This window comes from Crocodylus porosus, unplaced genomic scaffold (genome assembly GCF_001723895.1).
Source record: "Crocodylus porosus isolate Cpor-Errol unplaced genomic scaffold, CroPor_comp1, whole genome shotgun sequence".
NCBI classification, from domain to species: Eukaryota; Metazoa; Chordata; order Crocodylia; family Crocodylidae; genus Crocodylus; species Crocodylus porosus.
In genome coordinates, this window is record NW_017728906.1 from 53,451,417 (window position 1) to 53,476,621 (window position 25,205).

General features: G+C 41.4%; 1 protein-coding gene across 10 annotated transcripts in view; it reads left to right on the forward strand.

Annotated features, from left to right (window-relative positions):
• DMD (dystrophin) overlaps window positions 1-25,205 on the forward strand; it is a 1,922,593-nt gene that overhangs the window by 1,624,849 nt on the left and 272,539 nt on the right. For all 10 annotated transcript variants that reach the window (XM_019529123.1, XM_019529125.1, XM_019529122.1 and 7 more), the window contains 2 exons: window positions 9,238-9,358; window positions 10,669-10,937. In XM_019529123.1, the coding sequence (XP_019384668.1) occupies window positions 9,238-9,358; window positions 10,669-10,937 (390 nt within the window). The remainder of the gene's footprint in view (window positions 1-9,237; window positions 9,359-10,668; window positions 10,938-25,205) is intronic.

Below are 25,205 nucleotides of genomic sequence, written 5' to 3' on the forward strand. Positions count from 1 at the left end.
AGGTTGACATTGACCCGTCCACCACCACCCTCTGGGTGTGCCCCCAGAGCCAGTTTGCCACCCATGTGACTGTGCATTCATCAATATCACAGTCCCTCAGCTTGCCCACCAGAATTGGTTGGGACACTGTGTCGAAGGCCTTCTGGAAGTCCAAGAAGATGACATCGACTTCCTCCTTCACATCTAAGCTTTTTGTTACCTGGTCATAGAAAGAGATCAGGTTAGTCAGGCAGGATTGGCCTGGCACAAACCTGTGTTGGTTACCTCTCAACATCACTTCCCCTGCAGGGCTCTCACAGATGTGGCCCTTGATAATTTTTTCAAAGACCTTCCCCAGGATGAAGAAGAGATGATGGTTCACACAAAAGATGCACAATCCTTTCACATATTTCTTGTTTGAGGGTTAGCACAGAAAATGATGAGGCCAAAAAATTCACAGCTACATGGAACAGCCTGGGACCTTTCTTTTCCCTTGCCAGTGGTGACAGCATATAGGGTGATGAGGAACTGCTTGAGCCATTTGACTGAAGTAGCTAGCAGAAAGCAGCTTTAAAAGTTTTCTGTGAATGGGGGAAACATGAAGTTGACTATAAGGATCCAGGAAAATTAAACAACATAGACGTTGACATAATTCCCAATGATCACTCTACTTCTAACTCAGATCTTTCTCCCAAAATAAAATGTTTGAGATAGAATAGAATTTGGCAAGGCACTTAGTTGAAATAGATTATTTCTTAAGCAAAGATTTAAACACTATATACCTGCCACCTGACCCGTACCCGCATACTTGAGAACATCCTCATCCCCCTTAGAGCAAAGCTGTACATTTTTCAGGGAGATAAGATATTCTTTGCAAAACCTAAAATGTTATGCATTATCATTGTGCCCTGACACTGTTTATGAAGGCATCAGATTCCACCCAGAGGTGGTGACACTCCAGTGATGGATTAAGTGATCCTTGTGTGGTTTCCACATCAGTTTAAGTTTGTAAATCTGCTTTAGGGTGAAAGGTACCAGATAAACATAACTTATCATAAGTAGTTACCAAGAGACTTTATAAAATAGGCCCTCTTCCCTCCTTTTCGAATCCCCTCCTCCTCCACATAGATATATACACGTATCTCTTGATCACAGTACCTAAATATTTCCTAATATCAAAGCCAGACCAGTTTAGTCACTTGGAAAAAGCTTCTTTTTTCAAGCAATAGCAGTTTTGTAGTTTAAAGGGAGATGCATCTAGTTACAGGCACTCTGGCTCCCTGTGGAAGAAAGAACAAATTATAATCCTTGAAATTAGGTCACCCTGTCTGCCCTTCAAAGGTCAGAGAGGGAGGGAAACAGAATCAGTACAAAACTCTATCAGTTTCAAGTGATCTCTGATGGCCTATGTTTGCAGTTTTCTATTATTCTTCTGCTGTATTTTTTCCCCTTGAACAGCATGGACCTTGTGTCACTCTACAGGTTTCCTGGTCCCAGCAACCAATCTACCCTGTTGTATTACAATCAGGATGTTATGGCTGCACAAGATACTTAGGAGTTTAAATCCAACAGGACCGTAGAAGCACAATTTATTGTAACCTCTTAAAAATATTTCATTTTGTTGGTGGGATTTTGGCCTCCAGAAAAGTTGTGTAATCCTACAAATATGATTCCTTTGTGTGGTTCTTTTTTATTTTCCTTTTCTTTTAAGACAATGGTCATAAGTGCTTGGCAATTCAAAAAAATATTTTGCCTGGACATTTTGCTTTTTGCATAACTGCATGTGCTTGTAGGCGATGGCTTCATTAGGGTGAAAACATGCTTATGTGTTCTTGCTTTTCGGATCCTGTTATGGAATTAATTCTGGTGTAAGCAGGCTACTTTCTTTTCCATTTTTCATGAGCCCAATTGGCAAATCATGCTGTATATTATTTACTTTAGACAGAGATTGTATTGTCATGGTTAATAACAATTGATGAATAACAAATTAATTAACATTTTGCAGGAGGGAAATAATCCCATAAAATGTATGGCAGTCGTGATTATGGTAAAGGACACTTGCTGTCTGCATAGAATGTCTAGGGTTTGTATTTGACTGTGATCCCTTATCTTTTTATTTTTCTAAATTAATCTAAGTATAGTTTGAAGGGCATATTTTAAAAAATTGCATTTATACTGAAAAATTATAATGATCCTGAATACATTTAACTGCAGCCTTTCTTCTCAAATTCCATTAAAACAGAATACTTGTCTGTCTTCAAAAAAAAAAAAGAAAGAAAAGAGAAGAAAAAAATACAGCGCTGTCTTTTCATTGCATTTTCATCTCTTAATTAAAAAAAAAAAATCTATGCTTCCCTACCTGAAGAGATTTAAAGATACCACTGAAGCTTCCCAGTAGGAGAAGCTTTGAAGTTTGAGATGAACTAATCAATATATGCATTATTAAAATGGTGGACAGAATGCCATTACTGCTCTGGTGTTGATGACAAATAGAATGGCTTAAATAAAGTAGTTTACTTGTTCTTTTGTCAGGTCATATATAATGCATGTTCGATTTCCACTGCAGTCACCACAAAGTGTGGAAGAAGTTCAAGAATTCAATAAAATTAGCCTGAAATCATTGGTTGTAAATTAGGCATTCATTTAAGCTAATTCTGATATCAGTGATGGTCTGCTTACCCTTAGCATGCATTTGCTAGGGCTTGATGTTGATAAATTCGTTTTTACCAAAAGAAGAGAATATGTCATTTCTTGCCATTTATGAGCTTTTAATGTTAGCAAATACATTCAGATGAATGTGTTCCAAAAAAAAAAATCACAAAATATCCAGCAGGAGTAAGAATTTACAGTCAAGTGCAGTATTCTGAAGTGAGTACATCAAGGTTTATTTGGAGCTATAATACACACACTTCTGCTTAGTTGGCTGCATCCAGATGAGCATGAACATTTTGGTTCCCTGGGTACAGTTAGTTCCAGCACACTTTGTGTCCTATCTGCTTGTCCCCAGGGAACACCTGTGCCACGCATGCTTTGATGCACAGCAAGTTATCCCAGAGGCATTAGAAGAGACCTAGGGCCAGCCTGGAGGCCTCCTGGGGCGATCCTGCCATGAGGAGCCTGGCTGGCAGCTGGCACACAGCTCTGGGTGGCCTGGCTCCACGTTTCAGCCAGACATGCTGCCCATGGGTGCGCTGCTGCCGTTTTTTCTTACACATTTGTTTTTTTTGTTTTTTTGGACCCCTGAATACCCCGGGGTCAAAAAAAATCATGGAAAAAAAATGGAGCAGCACACGCATGGGCAGCGTGCCTTTGCGGTGTGAAGAACAACTGACTGTGGTATGTGGCACTACAGGTATGTGTTTGTGCTGCCACATACTGCACAGCTGAGCTTGTCTGGACATACCCATTGAGTGCTTTTTTTTTCTCTAATTGCCTAAATGTATCATTTAAGTAACCTGTCAGATGTTGGCAGAGCAGAATTAATTTAGTGAGAGATAACTGTGGGTTGGGCTGTTTCTATCTCATATTGGGATTGAACCAAACCCCAGCCCTTACAAATTTTTACTACAGCATCAACAATTCAACATCCTGTGTGAAACACAGTGCAGAAGATATTTATACAATAGGCTCCCTTTTTGTTTCTGATATCCATACAAATCTCTGTTCATAACTAAATTTAAAATATACCCAACAGCTTTAAGCCACAGTTTATGACAGTGATTCTCAAATAGGGTGCTGCAGCATTCTGGGGTGCTGTAAGATACTTATAAGTGTGTTATACACTGTCAAGTGTGTAAATATGTGCACATGATTCACAAAGATAAACCTCAAGGTTTCAAATAGGGATCCTTAGCATCAGAAACCTTCTGACCTGTTATGGTCTTTTGAGTTCTTTGCACCAGAATTGTTCACATTTTTTTTCCATAGTCAAAAAATGAGTGAAACCTAGAGCTGGCATTTTCAAAGAGGTGCCTTGAATCTACCAATGTTAGGAACCATTGGCTTATGTTGTGAGGCTGCATGCTACCACCAGCTCCAGAGCCATTGCACATGAGGCATATACAGTGACTCCAGGAGCACAAACCCAGGCATCCATGTTATACCTTTCACCAAATGCAGCATACAGCTGTTCCCATGCTGTCTCAGCATTTTTGGCCTGGAGATTAGAAGCTAACAGGACTCTATCCCCTGGGTGACTTTAATGCCAGTGGTAGTGTCTCTGTGGTTCTTTTACCAAAAAACCACAAGAATTGAGCCAGGAGAGGAAACAAGAATCCGTATTCTGCCTCCCCCCGCACCTCTGCTTTCTACCTCCACCAAGCAAGGCACAGTTTCAACTACAAGGTTCTTATGGAAGCAAAACTACCTGATGAAAGGTACTTGGTATCCCATGAGTTCAGGTAAAAATGCCTTTGCCCACACTTCATAAGAAGTTGTAGTTCATGTTTCCCGTTTCTTCATTAAATCAATTCTGTCTTCTGCCCTCTCCATTTGGGGTGCAGACACATAGTAGTCATTTCCCTGTTGCCCATTTTGGTTATGCTGAGAAAGTAAACATTGCAGGGAAAATCCTGGCATGTATGTAGAAGTATGTGGCACCCATTGGATAATCTGTAGTAATAATAACAGGCTAAATAAACGTGCATCTACATGTGCAGTTAATTCTAAGCAATAAACTCTGGAGCAGTTAGAGCCAGAGTAAACTACTCCCAGGGGCAATGTCTGCACATGTGCCCAGAACAGCAGCAATTTGAGCCAGGGTAGAGCAGTTTACACTGGGGCCACTCCTGCCCTGCTCTGCCCCAGGTTCCAGGTGGTAGCATCAGGTGGTAGAGGGGCTGGCTAGTGTTGAAGGGTGCTGAAAATGCAGAGCCAAGTGACTAGGCTGCAGACAGGATTCTGGACCCTTGCTGGCTGGGCTGACTGGGCACAAGGCTAGCATCTACATATGCATTTAATCACAGTTAATTACACCACCATAAGATAGTATTGTCACTGACAATACTATCTTATGGAGATGCCATTTAATTTATTGAGGCCTAATAGTGTCACATGTATAGATGCTGATGCTTTACTATACAACAAATGAGTCTACTTCACAGTGAAGTGCATGTGTAGACACAGTTTAGAAGTCTTAAGAGTTATCTATGGCATTTAACACCCATGATACTCTACTGCAAAAGAACTTCTAGGCTAGGGACAGAAGTTATACATAAACTGATATAAGTGATCAGAAACCAGTTTAGATATGTAACACATCAGAAATTCAGTGCATATATACCACCTTCAAAATGGCTGAAACCAGTTTGAGATGACCATGGATGAATGTAGTATCAGGCTTATCTGATTTAGGTTAAACCAGTTTATTGAACTTCTGCCCCATATTCTGCCCCAAGTTAACTCACAGTCCCCCAGCATCCCAGGATGCTTTGCATCTCTCCTGCTACTCCTCTTACAAGGTGGAAAGGCTAGCCTTGGTCCAAGCCATCTGTTCCAGCCACGCAGGGTGGTATGCTCTAGCACTCCCTGGCTTCTAGGCATGTGTCTGTATTTCCAGAATCAAAAGTGAATGTCCGTTCACTTGCTTATTGGTTTAATCTACACAGTTTAGACTAACCTGCGAAGATTGAATTGATTCAGCCTCAGGCTTTTTGACTGTCTGTACTTCGCTCTAAAGGCAGGCTGTATCCCAGCATACCTGGATTGCACATCCACTGCATTTTAGCGGGTTAGAATGGTCTACTGATATGAGCAGGAGAGATGTTCACACAAGAGTTTAATACAGTAGCAGTTATCTCAGTTTCTGGAACATGAGACAAGTTTATATCTTCCTCTTCCCTTGCCCACTGAGCCAAAGCCAAGCACAAATGTAAACAATGCCAAAATCAGTCTTTTTGTCTCACTTCTTACTTGGGTCCCACTTAAGTAAATGTCCTCTGACTCCAGCAGTTTTACCCAAATATGCATTGAGTGACATCTTCACTTTGAGCCCAGTGCTAATAATCAACAGTAACCATAAACTGTATATATTGAATGTTAGCACAAACTCACTGCAATTTCCCATTTGACTCAGAGCTATTCATCCAGTAACTGGCAGGGGAGTATTTAATTAACTGCACTATAGCAAAGCAATAGTTCTGATCGCCAGCTGAGTCAGAGTTAAAACTCACATATGGTATTAGTAGCCCAAATAAAAGACAAACAAATAAATAATGTGCTGGTACAGTTCACAGATAAAAAAAATTATGAAACAAAATAGTATATCGATCTCTTTCTCACCTGTAGGAACAAAATATGAGTCAACATTAGAGATTTAAGCATAAATCACAGGGATAGAGCTAGCAAGAGCTGCTAAATGATACAACTTGTGGTAATTGTATCAGTAAAATAACCTATCGCTAAAGGACCCCACTCCCATATGTGTCCTGGATACAATTTAACTTCAATGACTATGCCACTTGCTTCAAGAAGGGACATTTCTTAAAATGAGTTTATTGAACTCAAAATAAAAACCTTATGTGCTCATCCAGTTCTCCTGAGTGCATAAATAAGCATTTGTACATTATATACTTAAGCATTTGTTTCATGCATGCTTATATGGACTTAACTTCTTTGACAAAAATATGTAAAGAATGTTTAGTATCCATACTTCATCATTGTAAACTCCAGCTCTGACTGTCATTAACAGTAATGTGAGGTATTCATAGGGGTCTCCATGTATGATATTAACATCAGATATGTTTTCAGTATGTGAATTTAACCTGAATGCATGAGCTTTTATGAGTTTGTACGATAACTCACATTTTGATTAATAGATGATTAATAGTTACTGTAAGTAAAATGATTAAATACATTACCAAGACTACCAAGACTGGTTCTGAATGAATATATTTTGTAAGTGGCCCATGTAATTCCTTGTGTTGGAAAAAGTATTTCCTGATAACCTAAGTGAAAAACATTCATATGAAATGTATACTTTTGCCAGTCCTAATATATGGTTCTCCTTGCAACAGTTATCTTGGGCATTACCTTGTACTAGCACTTTCCACTTGTTTTACAATACTACTGTGCTGCCTCAAAAGTGTATAAATTAAATTCTGGCTTGTAATCAGAGGAGTTAAGACTCTGAAATAAACCAGGAGTAAAGTATGTTCAAGTATACAGTACAACCCACACTCCATTAACAGACTAGAATTTACTATCAGATAGGCAGTCCATACGCTAGTCATAGTATTTACGTGGTCTTTCTGTTAGATTCAGATTCCAACAAATTAAAAGCTCCTTTAAGAAAAGAGAGAGATGTTTAGTGAGCCTCTGCCCTGCCTTCTGCCTATAAAAAATGATTTTTCATAGTTGCAAAGAAAACTGAGGCTGAGGCAGTGTTGACTCCAATGCTAAACAACAGCTCTGAGATATTTGTACTTACTAATCTCATTTGTGTGTTAACACTGTAGCCTAATGCTGCCTCTATAAATGTCAGCATTGGCTATCTCACTGCTGCTCTTTTAACAAAATGAAGGGAAACAAGATTGAAGTAGGAATAGGAGGGAGGAAAATACAGAGAGAAGCAAAGGCAGGAAAGAATCATAGAAAATGAGGATTGGAAGGGACCTGAGGAGGTCATCTAGTCCAACCCCCTGCTCAAAGCAGGTTCATCCCCAACTAAATCATCCCAGCCAGGGTTTTATCTAGCCAGGCCTTAAAAGCCTCCAAAGATGGAGATTTCACAGCCTCTCTGGGTAACCCGTTTGCATTTTACTACCCTCCTGGTGAGAAAATTCTTCCTAATATCTAAGCTAAACTTCTCTTGATGCAACTTGAGTCTGTTGCTCCTTGTTCTGTCACCACTGGGTACAGTTTAGCTCCATCCTCTTTGGAACCTCCCTGCAGGTAGTTGAAGGCTACTATCAAATCCCCCCTCAGTCTTCTCTTCTCCAGTCTAAATAAGCCCAGTTCCCTCAGCCTGTCCTCATAAGTCATGTGACCCAGCCCCCTCGCCATTTTTGTTGCCCTCCTCTGGACTCTCTTCAATTTGTGCACATCCTTTCTGTAGCAGGGGGGCCCAAAACTGGACACAGTACTCCAGATGTGGCCTCACCAGTGCTGAATAGAGGGGAATAATCACTTCCCTTGCCCTGCTGGCAACACACCTACCAATGCAGCCCAGTATGCCATTAGCCTTGTGGCAACAAGGGCACACTGTTGGCTAATATTCAGCTTATTTACCACTGTAAGCCCCCAGGTCCTTTTCTGCAGAGCTGCTGCCCAGCCAGTCAGCCCCCAGCCTGTACGGGATTGTATGGGATTGTTCTGCCCTAATTTCTACCCTAAAAGAAAGAGAGGAGAAAACAGAAAAAGTATGGAAAAAGGAAGAAAGCAAAGGGCAGTAATAGAAGCAGTTCAGAAAGAGATTTTCTTAGGGAGCAAAGATGAACACAAAGGTCAAGCTCTTAACAAAGAATAAAAATGATAAAAATTACTAGGATTTGGTTCCACATCAGGACCACTTTCTGCCTTTGATCTTCATGTAAGTTTTCCAAAGCTCTATGAGAAGTTCTGCAGTAGGTGGAGGCTAGTCTATATCCTAAACCTTAATTAAAAAGTTGAACCTGTTCTTTAAACGCATTTGGAAGAGAAACTAAAAGTAAGAGATTGCCCAGTGCACTGCATAGATGCTCCATTTACATCCCCACCAAAGGAATATGTTGTAGTTAATGTTATTGCACCAAGTGTACCTCAGAATGAATAGCTGTTTGCTACTAACTGTTAAGCATAGCAGTATCAGGACTGGGTTTTTTTCTAACATAGCAGTTAGCAGCAGCACTAATATAGTAATAGCTATGAGACACGTTGGACTTCCCAATACTTTTTGAGTAATCTTTTGCCTCTCAGGAGGCATTAGCTGTGCAACTACTGCTCATTGCAGAGCCAGCTGAAGGCTTGTCCCTTCCAGCGAGGTTTCAAAGTTTTACTTTGACATTAGTCACAGAAGGGATTCCTTCTTGCCATGAACAATTTAATCAGTTCACCCTTCCGTTTTGCAACATGCTGTCTGTTCATTGGCTCTCTGCACTCAGATGTGGTTTCTAGTTAATCAAATGCTAGAAATGATCTTCCTTTTCATTTCGTTCACATCTATTTGTAGTAATCCAGGTTGAAATTGATGTTGGACATGATGTACTGAAGTTGACAAAAGCAAGAACTAGAGTTTAATACTGCTACATACCCTATTTACAACATTTTTGTTTCATTTCACAGACCTTCAGAAGGGAGTTGAAAGCTAAAGAACCTGTTATCATGAGTGCGCTTGAGACTGTGCGAATATTCCTAACAGAACAGCCTTTGGAGGGGTTGGAGAAGCTCTATCAGGAGCCTAGAGGTAACTGAATGTAGAGCTAGAATAACATACTGATGGAAGGATCAGTGATAGCAGAGAGATACATAAATCCTTATTGCCACTATCTGTATATACTCCAAGCTGGATTTTAACAAAACAAAGTATATGTGAAACAAATATTTAGTGAGCCTTCTGATGACTATATAAGTAAAAGTGCATATTTGTAAATAGAGGCTGAAAAGGGCTTGAGACCTTGTGTCTCTATGCATAACTTGTAGACTAACATGTGATTCAAAATATGCAAGCACTTAACCTCTGGGAGATATGAAATTCTATCCTCCACAGTTTGAAAAACTAACCAAAGAAAACTACAGGTTGACCTGGTCATTTCCCCAAATAGATTTGGCTAAAAAATTATCTTAAATGGTCTGGAATTGTTCTAACAGAAAACTATATTGTGCATCAGCATAAAGAACTGCAGTTAACATTCAACGCTAAGCCAACTCTGAATTTAAGATGATCCCTCCAATAATTAGATTCTGTATATGGAAAATTTCTAAATTTGTTATTATTTCCCACGTATAGAATCTAATTATCAGAGACTTGTCTTGCCTTCTTCCCCCTCTCACTGCTACAAAAGAGAAAATAGTAACTGCAGGGGTCAGATGGCCCCCTTGCCTTCTGCCCTCCCCCTCACTTCCACTGCAGCTTTCCTGCCCCTTGCCACCGGTACCACCCTCCCCCAGCTTTGCACAACATCTGTCCCTCCCTCCCACCCAGTGTCGGTGCTGCTAATTGGCCAGGCAGGTCATGTAACAGTTGTGGTGCTGCTCTTTGGCCAGGCAGGGAACAAAGTTTCCATGTGCTCCTTGCCTGAGAAGGAATCCAGCCTGAGCTGGAGCTCAGCTACATCTGACAGAGGGAGGAAGATGCAGGGGGTGCAATGGGGAAATGGAGTGGGAAGCAAGAGACTGTTATGGGTCTGATTCTGGCCCCAACCCAAGCTTAGGGCCAGAGCTAGAGCCACAACAGGCACCCCCTACCCAGTCCACCTTGTATGTGAATTTAAGATTAGGGGCTCTTTTCTCCTTGCTTATTTAGAGCAAAAATATTTGTCTTAGATTTGAGCGAATATGGCTTTTTTATGTGTCCCTGATTTCCACAAAGCTTTAAATGGGCGCTTAACTTTCAAGGACATATATGCACATGCTTCAAGTTAAGCATATGCAGAAGTACCTTGGTAATTACTTGTTTTCTTGCTGTGCTTAGAAGTTGTTTTGACTTGCCCAGGTAGCTGTTATTTTTCTAATAAGATAGAATAAGCCCTAACAGTCTTTGAACTTCACATTTAGAACTGTCTCCTGAAGAAAGGGCTCAAAATGTCACCAGACTTCTCCGAAAGCAGGCAGATGAGGTCAAAACTGAATGGGATAAGTTGAACCTGCGTTCTGCAGACTGGCAAAAGAAGATAGATGAGGCCCTTGAAAGACTGCAGGAGCTTCAAGAGGCGATAGATGAACTGGACTTAAAGCTACGCCAGGCTGAAGTATTCAAGGGATCTTGGCAGCCAGTAGGAGATTTGCTAATTGACTCTCTTCAAGATCACCTAGAAAAAGTCAAGGTATCAGTATGCCTCTATACATCAACATTTTTGTGACCATAAAACATAATTAACCTTGTTTCACTGCATGATTGTACCCAGAAGTCGTGAGACAAGTTTTAAAAGGAGACTATTTTAGGTGGCTTTTAAAGAATTATGAAATTTTAAAAATCATGTAATTCTCAGATAGAAAAAACTTTAAAATGGAATTAAGGTTGAGTGAACACAACAGTAATTTAAATGAGAAATCTTTACAAGGAAGTTTAATTATGCCCAGCATAAGTATTATTAACCCAGAAAATTCAGTTAAAATTACTTCTAAAGGAAATCCAACCATGGTAAAATATGGAAATATATAATTAAGACAAACTTAATTCTGCCCTTCATTGTAGTTATGTAACCATTCAAATATGATTAACTGTGTTCCTAGCTACAGATTAGATTAAATTGATTTTTAAAAACACATTAGATTTTTCATCCCTCTTGTGACTAACCCTGTGGGGTGAGCCCAGAATTACCCTCACTTCTCTGCTGTGTATCTTTGAGTCTTAACCCAGATCTTGCTCCTGGGAGACTCCTCTCCTGCTATCAAATCTCAGTCTGTAGTGCCGTAACTGGACTTTACAGAACAGCCCCACAAACTCTTAAGCTAGGGACAGAAGCTACACATAAACCAATTTAAGTGATCAGAAACTGGTTTAAACTTGTAACAGAACAGATGTTCAGTGCACATAAACCAGTTTCAAAATGGCTGAAACTGGTTTAAGATAAGCCTGGATGACTATAGTATCAGACTTAACTGTTTAAGGTCAAACCGGTTTATGAAACTTCTGTCCCAAACCCTTTCCTGGTTCAAGTTAAATCTAAGTCCCCCAGCATCCCAGCATTTTGCAGCCCTGGGCTGGGCTGTGCTGTTTGTTCCAGAGAGCAGGTCTGACCCCACCCTTCTGCTCCCTAGCTGGAGCAGTGAGGGCTGGCTCCCTGGTCTCACTGGCTGGCTCATGGTCCTTACCCCCCTTGCTCCTCCCCCAGCAAAACTTTGCTGGGGTCTAGGACCAGGGAGCGGGGTTAAAACATCCCTTTTGCCAAGTATGGAGCTGCCCTTCTCTTCTTATTTACTGCTGGCTGTGACTGTGTACTACAAATCCCAGAGGCACCTGGGAGCAGTAAGAGGAAGTGATGACCAACCCTGCAGAGCCCTGCTGCTGTGATTCTGGACTGAAAATCCAGAAGACCTTTGGGGCAGCAGAAAGAGAAAGTGAACACACAGCCCAGGCTGGCTATGTGCCAAAGAGCCATGCTCTTGTCCCCCCACAGCTTCTGGCCTGAGCTACTGCAGCTATGCAGGCATCTGGCTGCATTTCTGAATCAAAATTTAATATCTGTTCATTTGCTTATTGGTTCAATCTTTGCAGCTTAGATTAACCTGCAAAGACAGAATCAATTCAGCCTCAGGCTTTTTTACTGTCTGTACTTAGCCTTAGGGTTCCTTTAGTTTACAAAACAAAAAAGGTCTGCCATCCCCTTAAAAACAGAAACCCTGGTGCTACCAGCAACACTAAAATCACTCTTACCACCAGACAGCCAAAACAGGTTTATTGCATAAGGACAGAAAAATGAAAGGAAAAAAAGTTCTTTGGGTTGGAGATGGGAACATCTACTGCTACTTTCTAACTGGAAGAGCAACTTCCTGGTGCTCCCTCTGTTTCCAGCTTCCTTGACTAAGTTCTCCCTTTCCACTAGACTTGGGCTTCCCTTTCATTGATTTATCATTATTAGGGACCTGCTTAATTAGTGGTTTCACGGATTTCATGGAAACTGCAAAACTGACAGAATCCACAAAGTCAACAACAAAAAAAACCTTAATAAAATGCTGACTCCACAGTGACAGCCAACACTCCTCACTGCAGGAAGGAGAAGGCACTGTCTGGTGGGGTGGCATGAAGAACAGCAGCCAAGATAGTGGCTGCACCCTCCTACCCTTTGCCAGGGTCTCTGTCAATCAGTGCCAAGGGGCAAGGCTATATAAAGGGCAACTGGCAATTTTCCCCTCATTGCTCCTTCCCCTTGGCCTCTGCCAATCAGTGCTGAGGGGTGGGGCCACCACAAAATTGGTTCTGCACAGAGTGTAAGCTGTGAAAAACCCTTTATCTTGCTGCGATTTAGGTAGGTCCCTAATCATTATCTCCTCATTTCTATTCTCCATTATCTTTCCTGGATACATATGTGTTTATGTAGATTATTTTCTTCCAGCACTTGGCATCTCTCTGACAAGTAGATTAATGGTATTCTATTTGATATGCACCAGGCCATTTTTTGATATGAATGTAGTTCCAAGTAAACATTCCTAGGGTTTTATTTCCTCCCCATCTTATAGGTACACTAATACTATTCTCTTTGATATGTAATCAGCCATTTTCTATTAAGAAGTGCTTTATCACTGGAGCTGACTATAAGCAAAGAAAATTTCTTGATCTGGTCAGATTAGTAAAACAATGCATCGTATACTGGATATCATGTTACTTTCCTATATATGTTCCTTTATATCCTTTTGTAGTTTATCATGAGCTCTTGATAGAGACTAAATATGATAACAGTCAGGCCAACCTTGGTAAATATTTGCGTGTATGGAGACAGCATTCTCCCATAATGAACAACTATAGATTTGGGGTGTCCTATGAAACTTGCCTTCCCCTTTTTGTCAAAGCAGACAGGTTTTCTTCTTGCTGTCCTTAATAAACAAGTGGTATGCATTAGGTAGTTTTAAAATAATTTTGTAATCACTTTCTAAAGCTGACTGTTTATCCATTCCCAGGGGCTAGTATGTTAAGCACATACTCATAAAGATGTTTGTGAAGAATTGTCCTGTTTCAGAATGACTGCCACTGCTAGCTGTTTTGAATAGGACTGAGACCACAAGATACCCTCAATTTTAAAAAGCCACTTATGACTGCCATATCCATCAAGGCCTGCTCAGAAACGATGAAGATACTATGTGTCATCACCAAGAGGAGTAGAAAACCCTTAGAAACAGATTGATTGTTGAATGGCATTAGCCAGCTTTGTTGTCTTGTGGCTTCAGCCCAATTTCAACCAAAAGTAGATGGCTGCCATTTTGAGAAGGTCAGGATAAGTAAGGCCAGCATCTGGCTTCAGTTCCACTGAGAAAAATAGACACTCATTTTAAAAGGGAGTTGTTCTTTGTGGAATTCTACTTAGTATAATATTTATTGTTATGCCCTGCTAGAGAAGAAAATTTATTATGAGGAATAACATTTATTACTTGTAAAAATAACCCCCAAAAACCTGAATATATTCCATGCAAAAGATTTGCATGAGTTTCAGCGGCATAGGAAGTGTGAAGAGGCTACAGTATTCAAACACTAAAATCATTCAGTGCAAACAAAAACCTTGATATCTAGTGTTCAGCTTTCTTAAAGAACCTATTTTAATTCATCATAATTCATAAATTATGAAATAGCTTTGAACATTACTTGCATATTTATTCTGCACACTCAGAAAATGTGCTGTTACTTGGGAGGACATATTCTGTATACTTTATACATAAACACAATCCAGTCATCTGCAAAACACAATCTAGTCTTAACAGTAGTCATTATTGGTGCCTCCATAAGTATAGCATATTGATCCATGAACACCATTACATGTCAAATAATCTGATTGTCATAATTACTAAATAACATTCTGATAACATCCACAATACCATGAAAATCTTACCCTTTATAAAAATTATACTATAGCCATACAGTGCTATATAACCTTGCCCCACCTGGTCTTTGCTGTCAGAGAAACTGACCTTCCCCAAAATAGGTAGTAGCTTTCAAAGGATGTCAGAGACCTAGGTTTAGACTTAAACCACTCAAGCCACTGTTCTGTATCATTCACAAAAGGCAGCCCATCTCACACATCTCCCTACGTGCATTAGGATGATGATTCTAGAGAGGGTGCAGTGCTGCAGCCACAGTGGGCAAGGGAGTAGTCCCCCCTCCCTGCCTCGTCTCCCTGGGAGCAGACAAAGGGAAGGGGAACCTCTCCACCAATCCCCACTGATGCTGTCCCTGTTCCCAGCTAAGCCCTGCCCCACACAGCCTAACTGGGGTGGGCAGCAACAGATCTGGTGCTTCCCCTGCCTCTGGGGCAGCAGAGAAAGCAACAGTGGCAAGTTGGAGACACAAGGAAGAGGAGAAGAGGAAGGAATTTAGAAAAGTATCTGGAGGCTCCCAAGGGCAGACTACCTGCACTGGTGGAATCAGAGGAGGCTGGGAGCAGCGTAGGTTGCTGCATCCTCTTTGGGAAATTTTGCATCTGCCCCTGGATCTCTCTCCCTTATTTTGGTTTCACTCCTCTTCATTCTGGACTTGAAAAGACTCCCAGACGAAGTTTTGGTCAAAAGTGGCTCATTTTTGTAAAACAATAATTGCTTTTTAAAAAAAAATTTTTTTTTTTGGTCCAGAAATGTATGACAAACTCTGATAGGCATAAAGCCTGATATATCAGTCTGAACTAACTTCCTTTTTTGTTTGTTTCAAAGGATAATCAGATAAATTATAAATGAAAAAAAACCGTGTGTGTGTACACGTACACACATATGCATGCATGTATGTGTGCACATGAATTTCTTTTAGAGGATATGCCAGTCCAAGACCTAAAGAGAGTTCTAGTATACTTGAGCAATGCAGCACTCTGGGTTGCATGTTTCTAAGTGATGATGATTAGTACAACAAGGCAGTGTAATATTAAGGCTGAGTAATATTAACTATCTGGGAAGCGCAGTATTTGCTCTAAAATGCATTTGCCTGGAGTCATTGTATTGCTATTGAAATATAATTTAGGCATAAATAGTGAAAATAGATAGATGCATGTGTTTACTGGGCGATATAGGCTTGGCTGTGACGTAAATAACTCCTAAGAGATCTGCATTTGTGCCTGCCATTGGAAAGGCATTTAGAAGCCATACTTATAAATTCATGAATGAATGGCTAATTTTTAACTTATTCACTTCAATATGTATTTTTAGATATTCATATCTTTTTTAAAAAATGTAATGTGTTCTAAGAAGAAATAAAAGAAAAGTAGTCTTCCTTAGCTTTCAAATACAAGTTGGGCTTAATTTAAATTTGCGTTCCAATGTAAAATGGACACAAAGTACACAAATCAAAGCCTGAGCTGAGAAGCCTTCACTCCTCATACTGAAAACATGCAAATCTTTCACTTTAAACTGAGTAGCCCTTTTGAGTTCAAGTGTATGCTTGTATATGCAGCACTCAAAGATCCAGTGTTTTAATTTTGGCCCATCTGTATGTATTGGGAGTTAAAAATTAATCAAGAATGAAAGGCCCTTTGTACTATGGAGAATATCCTTCCTCCCATGATATATTACATATTTACCAGAATACATTTCAGATACTATAGTGGATCCAGTGTTAAATATCCAGAAGAAAAAAAACATTGCAACTTTAATGGGAAAACAGTCATTAAATACATGTCAAACACTAGCAGGATTATATGAGAAAATTAAATTTACAGTGTAGTGGGCAGAGATGATCCCAGCAGGGTGTGTGGCCTGGGGCAAAGCAGCCTGTGCAGGGCCCCCCTCCTCATCCCATAACACATTTATGCCAGGGAGTAAAAGCTCCAGCATACCAGACATGGTGGGACAGGTGGTGGCCAGAACTTCCAGCTGGAATAGGCAAAGATCCATCCAACCCACTGGGTGGGCAGACGAGCTAAGCTGCAGCCGTGGCATTTCTGCCTGGCTCTGTGGGGCCCCCCAGAGTGCAGGGCCCAGGGCAGTTGCCCTGATTCGCGGCCCCCCCGCCCCACCCGCTCCAGGGATGGCCCTGGTAGTGAGTGCCTGGAAGCTTTATGCTTCAGGATTTTTGCTAGTAGAGAGGAAAAAAATTGCTTCTATCAATTTGTGTGTGTGTGTTTACTCCAGAACCTTAGATATTCACCACAGCTAAAGCTGCAATGGGATAGTGGAGATATACTTTTAGTTTCAAACTCCAAGATCAATTTATGTATGAGCAACAACTAAAAGTAAGTGAAGCATGCTTACCTGGTGATTATGTGTCCAGCTAGCAAAAATAACAGTTAAGAGAGCCTCTTCTGACAGGTTCAGAACTGGTACTAGCCATCATGAGAAAGGATAACAGGTGAGGTGTATTGTCTAGCCTATGCATTTTCTGACTATGAGGGTGGTTAAGCACTTAAACAGCTACCAGAGAAGTTGTGAAATCTTTGTCCTTGGAAATTTTTAAGAGCAGGTTAGATAGACACTTGATAGGGATGGTTTAGTCATGGATGATCCTGCCTTGAGCAGGAAGCTGGACTAGATGACCTCATGGGGGTGCAGACAGAAATGCAGCTCCCCGCTGTAACTCAGAATGCTTTGCAGGAAGTGTTCTGATTTACCATGATCCCACAGACCAAACAGAACTTCACTGTTGGTTCCAGGGAAAAGAGAAATCTAGCTGCTGGCTGTGAGCCTGCAACTGGCTTCCCTTAGCAATGGCCCCTCCTCTCTCCCAGCCTGTGCTGTTTTCAGAATGAGAGGTGAGAAAGGGAAAAGAAGGAGCTCATTCTCAGAGGGGAGGGGAGGAGAGGGGAGGGGCGGGGGCTCCAATTCACCTGTCCCACGCTGTAGCGTGGGCTGAAAAAACCCCAGACTGACCTCCTTTTGCTCCCTTTCCCTCCTCCCATTCTGAAAACAGTGATAGGCTGGGAGGCAGTGTGGACAGAAGTTATTGAAGATGCTGTTTTGAAACCTCTTCATCTGAATCCCAATGTAATAAGGGTTCAAATTGTTGCAGGATTGGGCTCTTTTAAAGTGCTTTGCAGCCATGCACTTTTGTTGGGTCATGGCTGTAGAGCACTTTCAGTGGCCAGATCAAGTGAAAAGTGTCACTTCTGTCTGTAACCAAAGTCTGTTCCAATCCTACTTTTCTTTGATCCCATGATCCTTCTTGTCCTGTCTCTCTACTTAAGAAATTATTCTATCACCATCTTCTCTACAGCCACTCTTCATGAATTTGAAGTCTGTTGTGATAAACCACTTTCTGTGGCCAGATCGGGCAAAAAATGTCACTTCCGTCTGTGCCCAGTATGTTGTTAGCCTTTTTTCTTTTGCAGCAAAAGTATGTTGTTGACTTTTATTCAGCTTGTAATACATTATACATATCAATTTCAACAGTACTGCAGCTTAGCCAGTCGTTCCCCAGTTTTTATTTATGCATTTGATTATGCCATCCTAAGTGCAGGACTTTGTGTTTTTGTTTATCCTTATTCATTTTATTCAATTAATTTTGGACCTTTTTCCAGCTTATCCAGGTCATGCTGAATCCTACTTCTATCCTCCAAGGTATCTTGAAATTTTACTCTTCTGGGTGCACTCAGCTAATTGTGCACTCAATCCCATCCTCCAAATAACTAATGAAGCTATAAAATAGAACCAGAATGAATGTAGAAACCTGGGGAACCTTATAGGCTTGTAAGCTGCCTTGACATAACTGATGCCATTTTTTTTCTTTCCAGTGGATATCATGAGCTGCAAGTGGAACTAGCACAGAGGCAAGCAAACAACTGTTGTAGGCAAAACCAAAATATAGATAGCTATAGAACATAGAAAAACAAGATAGAAGAGACAAGCAAAACCAAGGCCAAGGATGGCTCAGTAGGTGAGAAGTCATTTCAAAAGAAATAAGCTGAGGGTGACAGATTGATGAGGAAGTAACCACAGTAAAATGTAATTAGTGAGGCTCTATAGCATTGATCATATATGGCATATACACAAGAGGGCTATAAAAAGCTGTAGAAACCTACGGAAAAAATTAAGTTTGGTGAGCTGTCACAGAAGCGGAGACCATACCAGTCAAAACTGCAAGGCTCCGTGCCATGCTGACACCTGGCCAGCTGAATCATTGTGTATCATTCAGAACGCCTGTGTAAGAATACCTTTACAGACTGTTATGGGTTTTGCTTGAGCAGTGGTATTGCTTAAATGTTCAGTAATTTGGATTTGAGACTGGAATGGCATCTATCACCAGTTGTTTCACTCTGTTCACACGCCCGCCTTAATCAAAGTTAAGTGCAACAACCCTACATGATATATCTTTCCTGTTCAGCGTCAAGCCATTGATGACAATCTCTGAGTAATCTCATCTACAGACACACGCTCAGGACATTCTTACCCTCTTAACACTGATGATTAGCAGCTCTCTTTCTTTGCTTCAGACCTGCCTTCTGTCCAAACAAAATCTCAGTTCAGTCTCTCTTTGACATCTCCTCTTTGAGATCTGGCCATCAGGTCAAAAGTCACCACAGCTAAGAGCTTTTACTTGCCCCTTTGCCTTTTTGCTTAATTGTATCATCTTTGATTTAGACCTCTGTGGGCCATAATGTCCAAGCCACGTGTAAATCTTGATGACTCTTTTCTAACAAGATATGGACTTCCCTATATAGTCACACAATTCTCAGCCAGCCTCTCTTCAGATCGTGTCCGAGTTACTGCACCATCCTTTGTTCTAGCTCTGACAAATGCAATTTTGCTGTGCTCATATTCGTTCCGTATACTGCCACAGAGCATTCTCCTTAAAAATTTCCTCTGCTGTGATGCCTACAAAAAGCATAAGACCTGGTAGGTTGCTGATATGCAAAGACCACTGCCTGTCATTCTTATCTTTTCTTCATAGTCCCCCATCTTTTTGCCTATATTCATCTTTTACTTGGTGTTTCAGGTCAAGTTCTGCTGGCATAGCTGTGTCACTTAGGGATATGAAAAGATCATGCTCTGTAGCTAACTTATCTCTGACAAAAGAGCTTTTGTCATGTGAGGGAGCTAGGGTAACCGACTGCCAGAAACTCCTTTTATTGCAGGGCTGTATCCATATGAAGGTGCCTGGCCATGGTACCGCAGCTGTCATAGTCAGTGTGACAGCAGCTACCATAGTAAAGAGATAGCCTTATGCTTAGATTTTAAGCTCTTTAGGACTGGGAACTGCAAGATGCCTTTGTTTCAGGGGACAGAAAGTGTTCACTTTGGCCTCCATTTTGAGAAATAATGTTAAGAAATCTGTCAGAACCATGGGACTTAATGGGTTTTCCCTGAAGGAATTGTGAGATTGACAGCTTTTCCCGTTATTCTTCTATGCTCTCAGACTTGTGAAAGTTAAGAAGCCCCTATTCCAAGGGCCTGTACCAAGATCATTGTGGAAGGTGATCCAGTGGGCAGTGTAATTTGTGATGGCACTGTAAAGCATATGTAAGAATGCAAATTGGCTTACTAATAGAAACACATTGCATGGCTGATACTTATGCCAGTAACATGCTATCAGGTAGCAGGTTAATAGAACAGCCTTTTGAAACCCTACGGAGATAGATCCCTTATCTGAAAGTTTTGCAGCCTACTATAAAATGAATGAAGTCAAGAACAGGAGAATGTTGCCAAAAAAGCTCCTTCAGCTCAGAATGAAAGTATCTGTCCCCAATTTCACCATCTCAGAAACGCCCACCAGCTGAAGGCTGAATGGTGCAGCCCTGTTTTCAAGTAACTTCATTGTGTTGAAAAGTGATTTGTTCTCCATTATCAGCACAGAAAAAGGGCACCTTGACTCAGTGTGGTGATTGCTAACTGTGAAATAAAGGTCAGATTTTCTCATTTAGTCAGATAAATCCTGCACTTTCCTGTGAACAGTTTTCAAGGCAAGCTCACAATCAGACTTCTTCACAACTGGACTTAGCTGCTGCAAATTCACTGTTAAACATTTGAATAAAGGAGTTGCCCAGCAGGATAGCTAAATAGTATATCTCCCAAGGTCCCTTCCAGCCCTGATGTCTATGAAATCTATAAAAATACGTGTTTAAAATTTGCATGTTAGAAAAAAAAGAGTCCTTAGAGATAGTAGGTTTACGTCTCAAGTCCTTTTTGTTCCTATTGCATGATTTATGAAAAAAATAAAATTGTGAGGCAAAGACTACAGATGAGCCTTGTCAAATGATTCTTCTAAGCTCTGCCACTGACCTTGCATCATCTATTGTTTATTTCAGCAACAATTGTTAAGTGGCAAATGGCAATTGTGACTGATTTTGTAATGTTGAGAAATACTCACCAGACATTGACATCATTTTAAATTGTGAGCTAAGCAGAGTTTACATTTGCATCTCTACAGAAGTGAAGTATGTTAACCTTCTTATTATACCTACTCCAAAATGGCTGTCTGTACTCACTCAGTCTTCTTGCCCATGAAGTAAAATCAAGACCAATCTTAAAATAATTATTTAAATCTCAGCTGCACAAGCTTATGGAAAGAAAAGGAAACAAAATAGAATAGTAGAAAATGACTGTTGGAAGGGACCTCAGGAGGTCATCTAGTCAAGCCCCCTGCTCAAAGCATGACCATCCCCAACTATATCAGATGGATTTTGCTAAAAATAAGTAAATGTGTACTGCACCAAAGTATCACATTATTGCACACAGTTTAGTAGTTTCTTTAAAAAAAAAAAGAAACAGTTTTCACAAGGAATAGAAACTAACATTGATGACTTGATTCCATTCTGACCTTAAGTAAACTGGAAGATAATAAAAGCCTCCAGTATTCTCTAATATATCTCATTCTAGTGCCATTCAGCTGCTGCTGGGAGGCAGTTGTGCTGCAGAGAGATAGAGTCCTTAGGGTAAAAGGGCACAAATGAGATAGTTTCAGAAAAGTGGACTGTGTATGATATTGTTATACAGTGCCTGTGTGTATACAAAGTATATTCTAAGAGTAAAGTCATTCAAAGAAACTCAGGGTCAAGTTCTTTGTTTTGTAGTATAAAACGGTTTATAAAGTATTAAGAATCCTTGGAAGTTTACCACAGAAATGAGCTGCCTATGTTAATAAATAACCTGCCTCTTGTCATGATATTTGTTTTGTTCAGGAGGTATTGGCTGCAGAAAAAGACATATTCATTAGTGCAGGTCTGAGAACTGCAGATAGTAGGCCACATCTAGCAATTAACATTATAATTTAAAGATATTAATTAATTTAGAAGGATTGGGAACCGGAAGATGGTAGCTGTTAGAGAGAGTGGTAGCTGTTAGAGAGAGACCAAAGGTCTGCAGAGGTTGTCTATTGCTCCACAATAAAGATCATTATTTAGTTCTCTTTCATGTATGCTTATTTTTAATGAACCTGATGTCACTATATAGTGTTAGAAGTGACAAATGGGAAAGAACTTGAGGCAAATGGGAAAGAACTTTAGTTCCGAACTGAAAAAGAAGTTGAAAACTGAGAGCAAGTAGAGTAATACAGCCATGTGTAAGCACAAGTGCCACTGTAAGTAATCTTCCTTTATACTTATAATCTAAATAAAAGGACAGTTAGTCACCAAAGTTTTGCAACCTCCACTTGCCCATCTTATATCAGGTAATGTAGCAGAGAACTGGTTTGAATGGTACCTAGCAGTCACAAAGGCAGAAGAAAAGTGAGGGAGGAAGTTTTGGCTGTTTAACACTTATCTTTGCAGAGGTCAAAGATGAAATTAAATCTAATACTGTCCAAATTTGAGGAGTATTGCATGCCAAAAAAAAAAAAAAATCATACTCTTTAAAGACAGTTTGTGTGTGGGGGGGTTAATGTGCAAACATCAACGGGACAACGTATTGATCTATGTGTGACTGAACCAAAGAGATGGACTAATAACTGTGCTTTTGGGAACTTGACAACATCTCTAATTAGAGGTAGAATTATCTGTAGTATTGCAGACACTGCATTACAAGAAAGGCTATTGTGTGAGAGAGACTTGTCCCTAGAAAGGACGATTAAAATGTCCAGGGCGGTGAAGGCTGTGGCTGTAGAGCTGAATGCACAAATAAGTAGACATGAAAGAATGTGGCCAAAAAAGGCCATCTCAGAGTGTGGACTTTTCCATTAATAACAAGTCACTTCCCAAGGTAGAGTTTTCCATTGGCAAACAGCATTTTAAGAGAGAAAAAAGAAGCAGATGTGCCAAGTATGGAAGGCAACATGGCCCCAAAAGCTGTGCTGCATTTGGAAAGTTCTGTTGTTACTGATAGAAAAAAAACCAATTTTTTTTATCCAGTAAAACAATTTTACTACAGATCCCAGATGCACAAACCTCAAATACACACAGGTGAGATCATACTAGAATAGTTGTATATAGGTGTAGTGGCATCAAGCAAAATCAATGAGAGGAATGTGATTTTGCCATTGGAGCCCAGGTTAATATTTTACGAGAGCATGAATATAGAAAATTAAAAATGAGACCAAAACTGGGTCCAATAAACATCAAAATATCTCTCTATTCAGGAACAAATATACCAGTGAAATGGAGATGCATCTATAGCACCTAATATAAAAATTGAATATACAAACTCCCATTCATTGTGGTACCTCAGAAGGTGACACCAGTTTGGGTCTTGCAGCTTGTGAGAAACTGAATCTAGTTACATGTTTACTTGCCCTACAAGACGACACAAAAGTCATTCCTCCTGATGATCCTCTTGGACCAAATGTGGACAGTCTTCCTTGGGAGAAGGAACTAATTATTCCAGAACAGAAGAAGCAATTATGTCCCTTTGGGAAGAAATGTACCTATGGACACAATACTATGGTCTATTATTACTCCTAGGTTCCTTTCAGTCATGGTGCTAGTCAGTTTGGCACCACTGAACCTGTAAGTATGTTGGGGATTATTCATCCCCAGATGGAGCATTTTACACTTCTCAGTGTTGAACTTCATCTGGTTCCAGTCTTCCCAACTTGGTAGCCTGTCTAGGTCTGCCTGTATCTGCAGTCTATTTTCAAGCATGACCATGCTCCCCCATAACTTGGTGTCATCTGCAAACTAGGCCAGTGAGCTCTCCACCCCCACATCCAAATCATTGATAAAGATGTTGAAAAACACTGGACCAAGCACAGACCCCTGAGGGATACCACTGGCCAGTTCTCACCAGCACAACACAGATCTGTTCATTAGAACTCTCTGGTAGGGCTGTGTGAAGCTTCAGTTGCTGATTCAGTTTGGCGGAGATTCAGCCCGATTCTCCAAATCCAAATAGAATCAGGAGACCCTTTAATCTCTCTGAATTGAACTGGAACCCTATTGTCACGGCATGGGGCCTAGGAGCAGCCGTGATCTCGCTAGCGCCCCCTACCGTGTCAGTTAGGCAATCCAGCACCCTCTATCCTCACTCGCCATGTCTTTGCTGTTATATCGTTCAATTAGGGAGGCTGCCTTTTATCTCCTAACACACGGTATTTGCTGGACTATCCCCTGTTCCATATGGGGTGACTCGATACACCCCAGCCTTAAGGGCTATGTGTGCCTCCTACCTCCCCTTTAGCACACCCCAAGCCTTGCAGCTCTTCCGGATGTTGTCAGGTCCTTCTCTTATCTGCGCCCTGCCCGGCACCCCTGGGCTTGTCACGCAACGGGCGCCCTTCTCTGGCGCCCCTTGGGCTTGTCACGCAACGGGCGCCCCTCTCTGGTGCCCCCTGGGCTTGTCACGCAACCGGCGCCCCTCTCTGGTGCCCCCTGGCTTATCACGCAACCGGTGCCCCTTCTCTGGCACCCCCTGGGCTTGTCATGCAAACCTAGCACCCCTCTACTCCTTAGCCCTATCGGGCTTACTGATGGTACTTTGCCCACTGGGCTCAGTGGCCTAAGCCTTGCCTGGCCTCTCTGGGATCCTGTCAATAATAAGTATCTAATTAGGCTCAGGCAGCCGGAGCCTTACCTGGCCCCTTTGGTTCCCCGGGGTTCCCTTTACAGTGGAGACCCTCCGGGACACCTTCTAGGCCGCACCCCTCTTGGGGTGTCTGTCAATAACCCATGCCCCTCTTGGGGCTGCTTCTCTAAACGTGCCCTCTCCGGGGCTCCTCTCGAGTATCCGCCCGCTCCTACGGCTTTTCTCTGCCTTTGCCGGTCTTTCTATAGTCACTGGCTCTGTGCCACCCGGCGCCAAACAACCGTGCCGTCCCTGGCACCATTCGTTTGCCCATGCAGGGCACCAGGAACCCCCAAGCAACTGGGGAGTTCCCGTGAGGCCTCCTCGCACCCCTACAGCCTCACCTGGTCCTCCGGTCTAATGATATCAAATGAACACAAAAGCCATGAGCCAACCAGCTGCAACACAACAAACCTTCTGGCTATAACCTAAGGTCCAGGTCCCACCTGGCTTTCCAGTAAAGTCTCCTAGTCAGGGTTCTCTCCACCCGTGCCATGATGCAGCTGCTCATTCTATCAGTCAGCTCGGCTCGGCTCAAC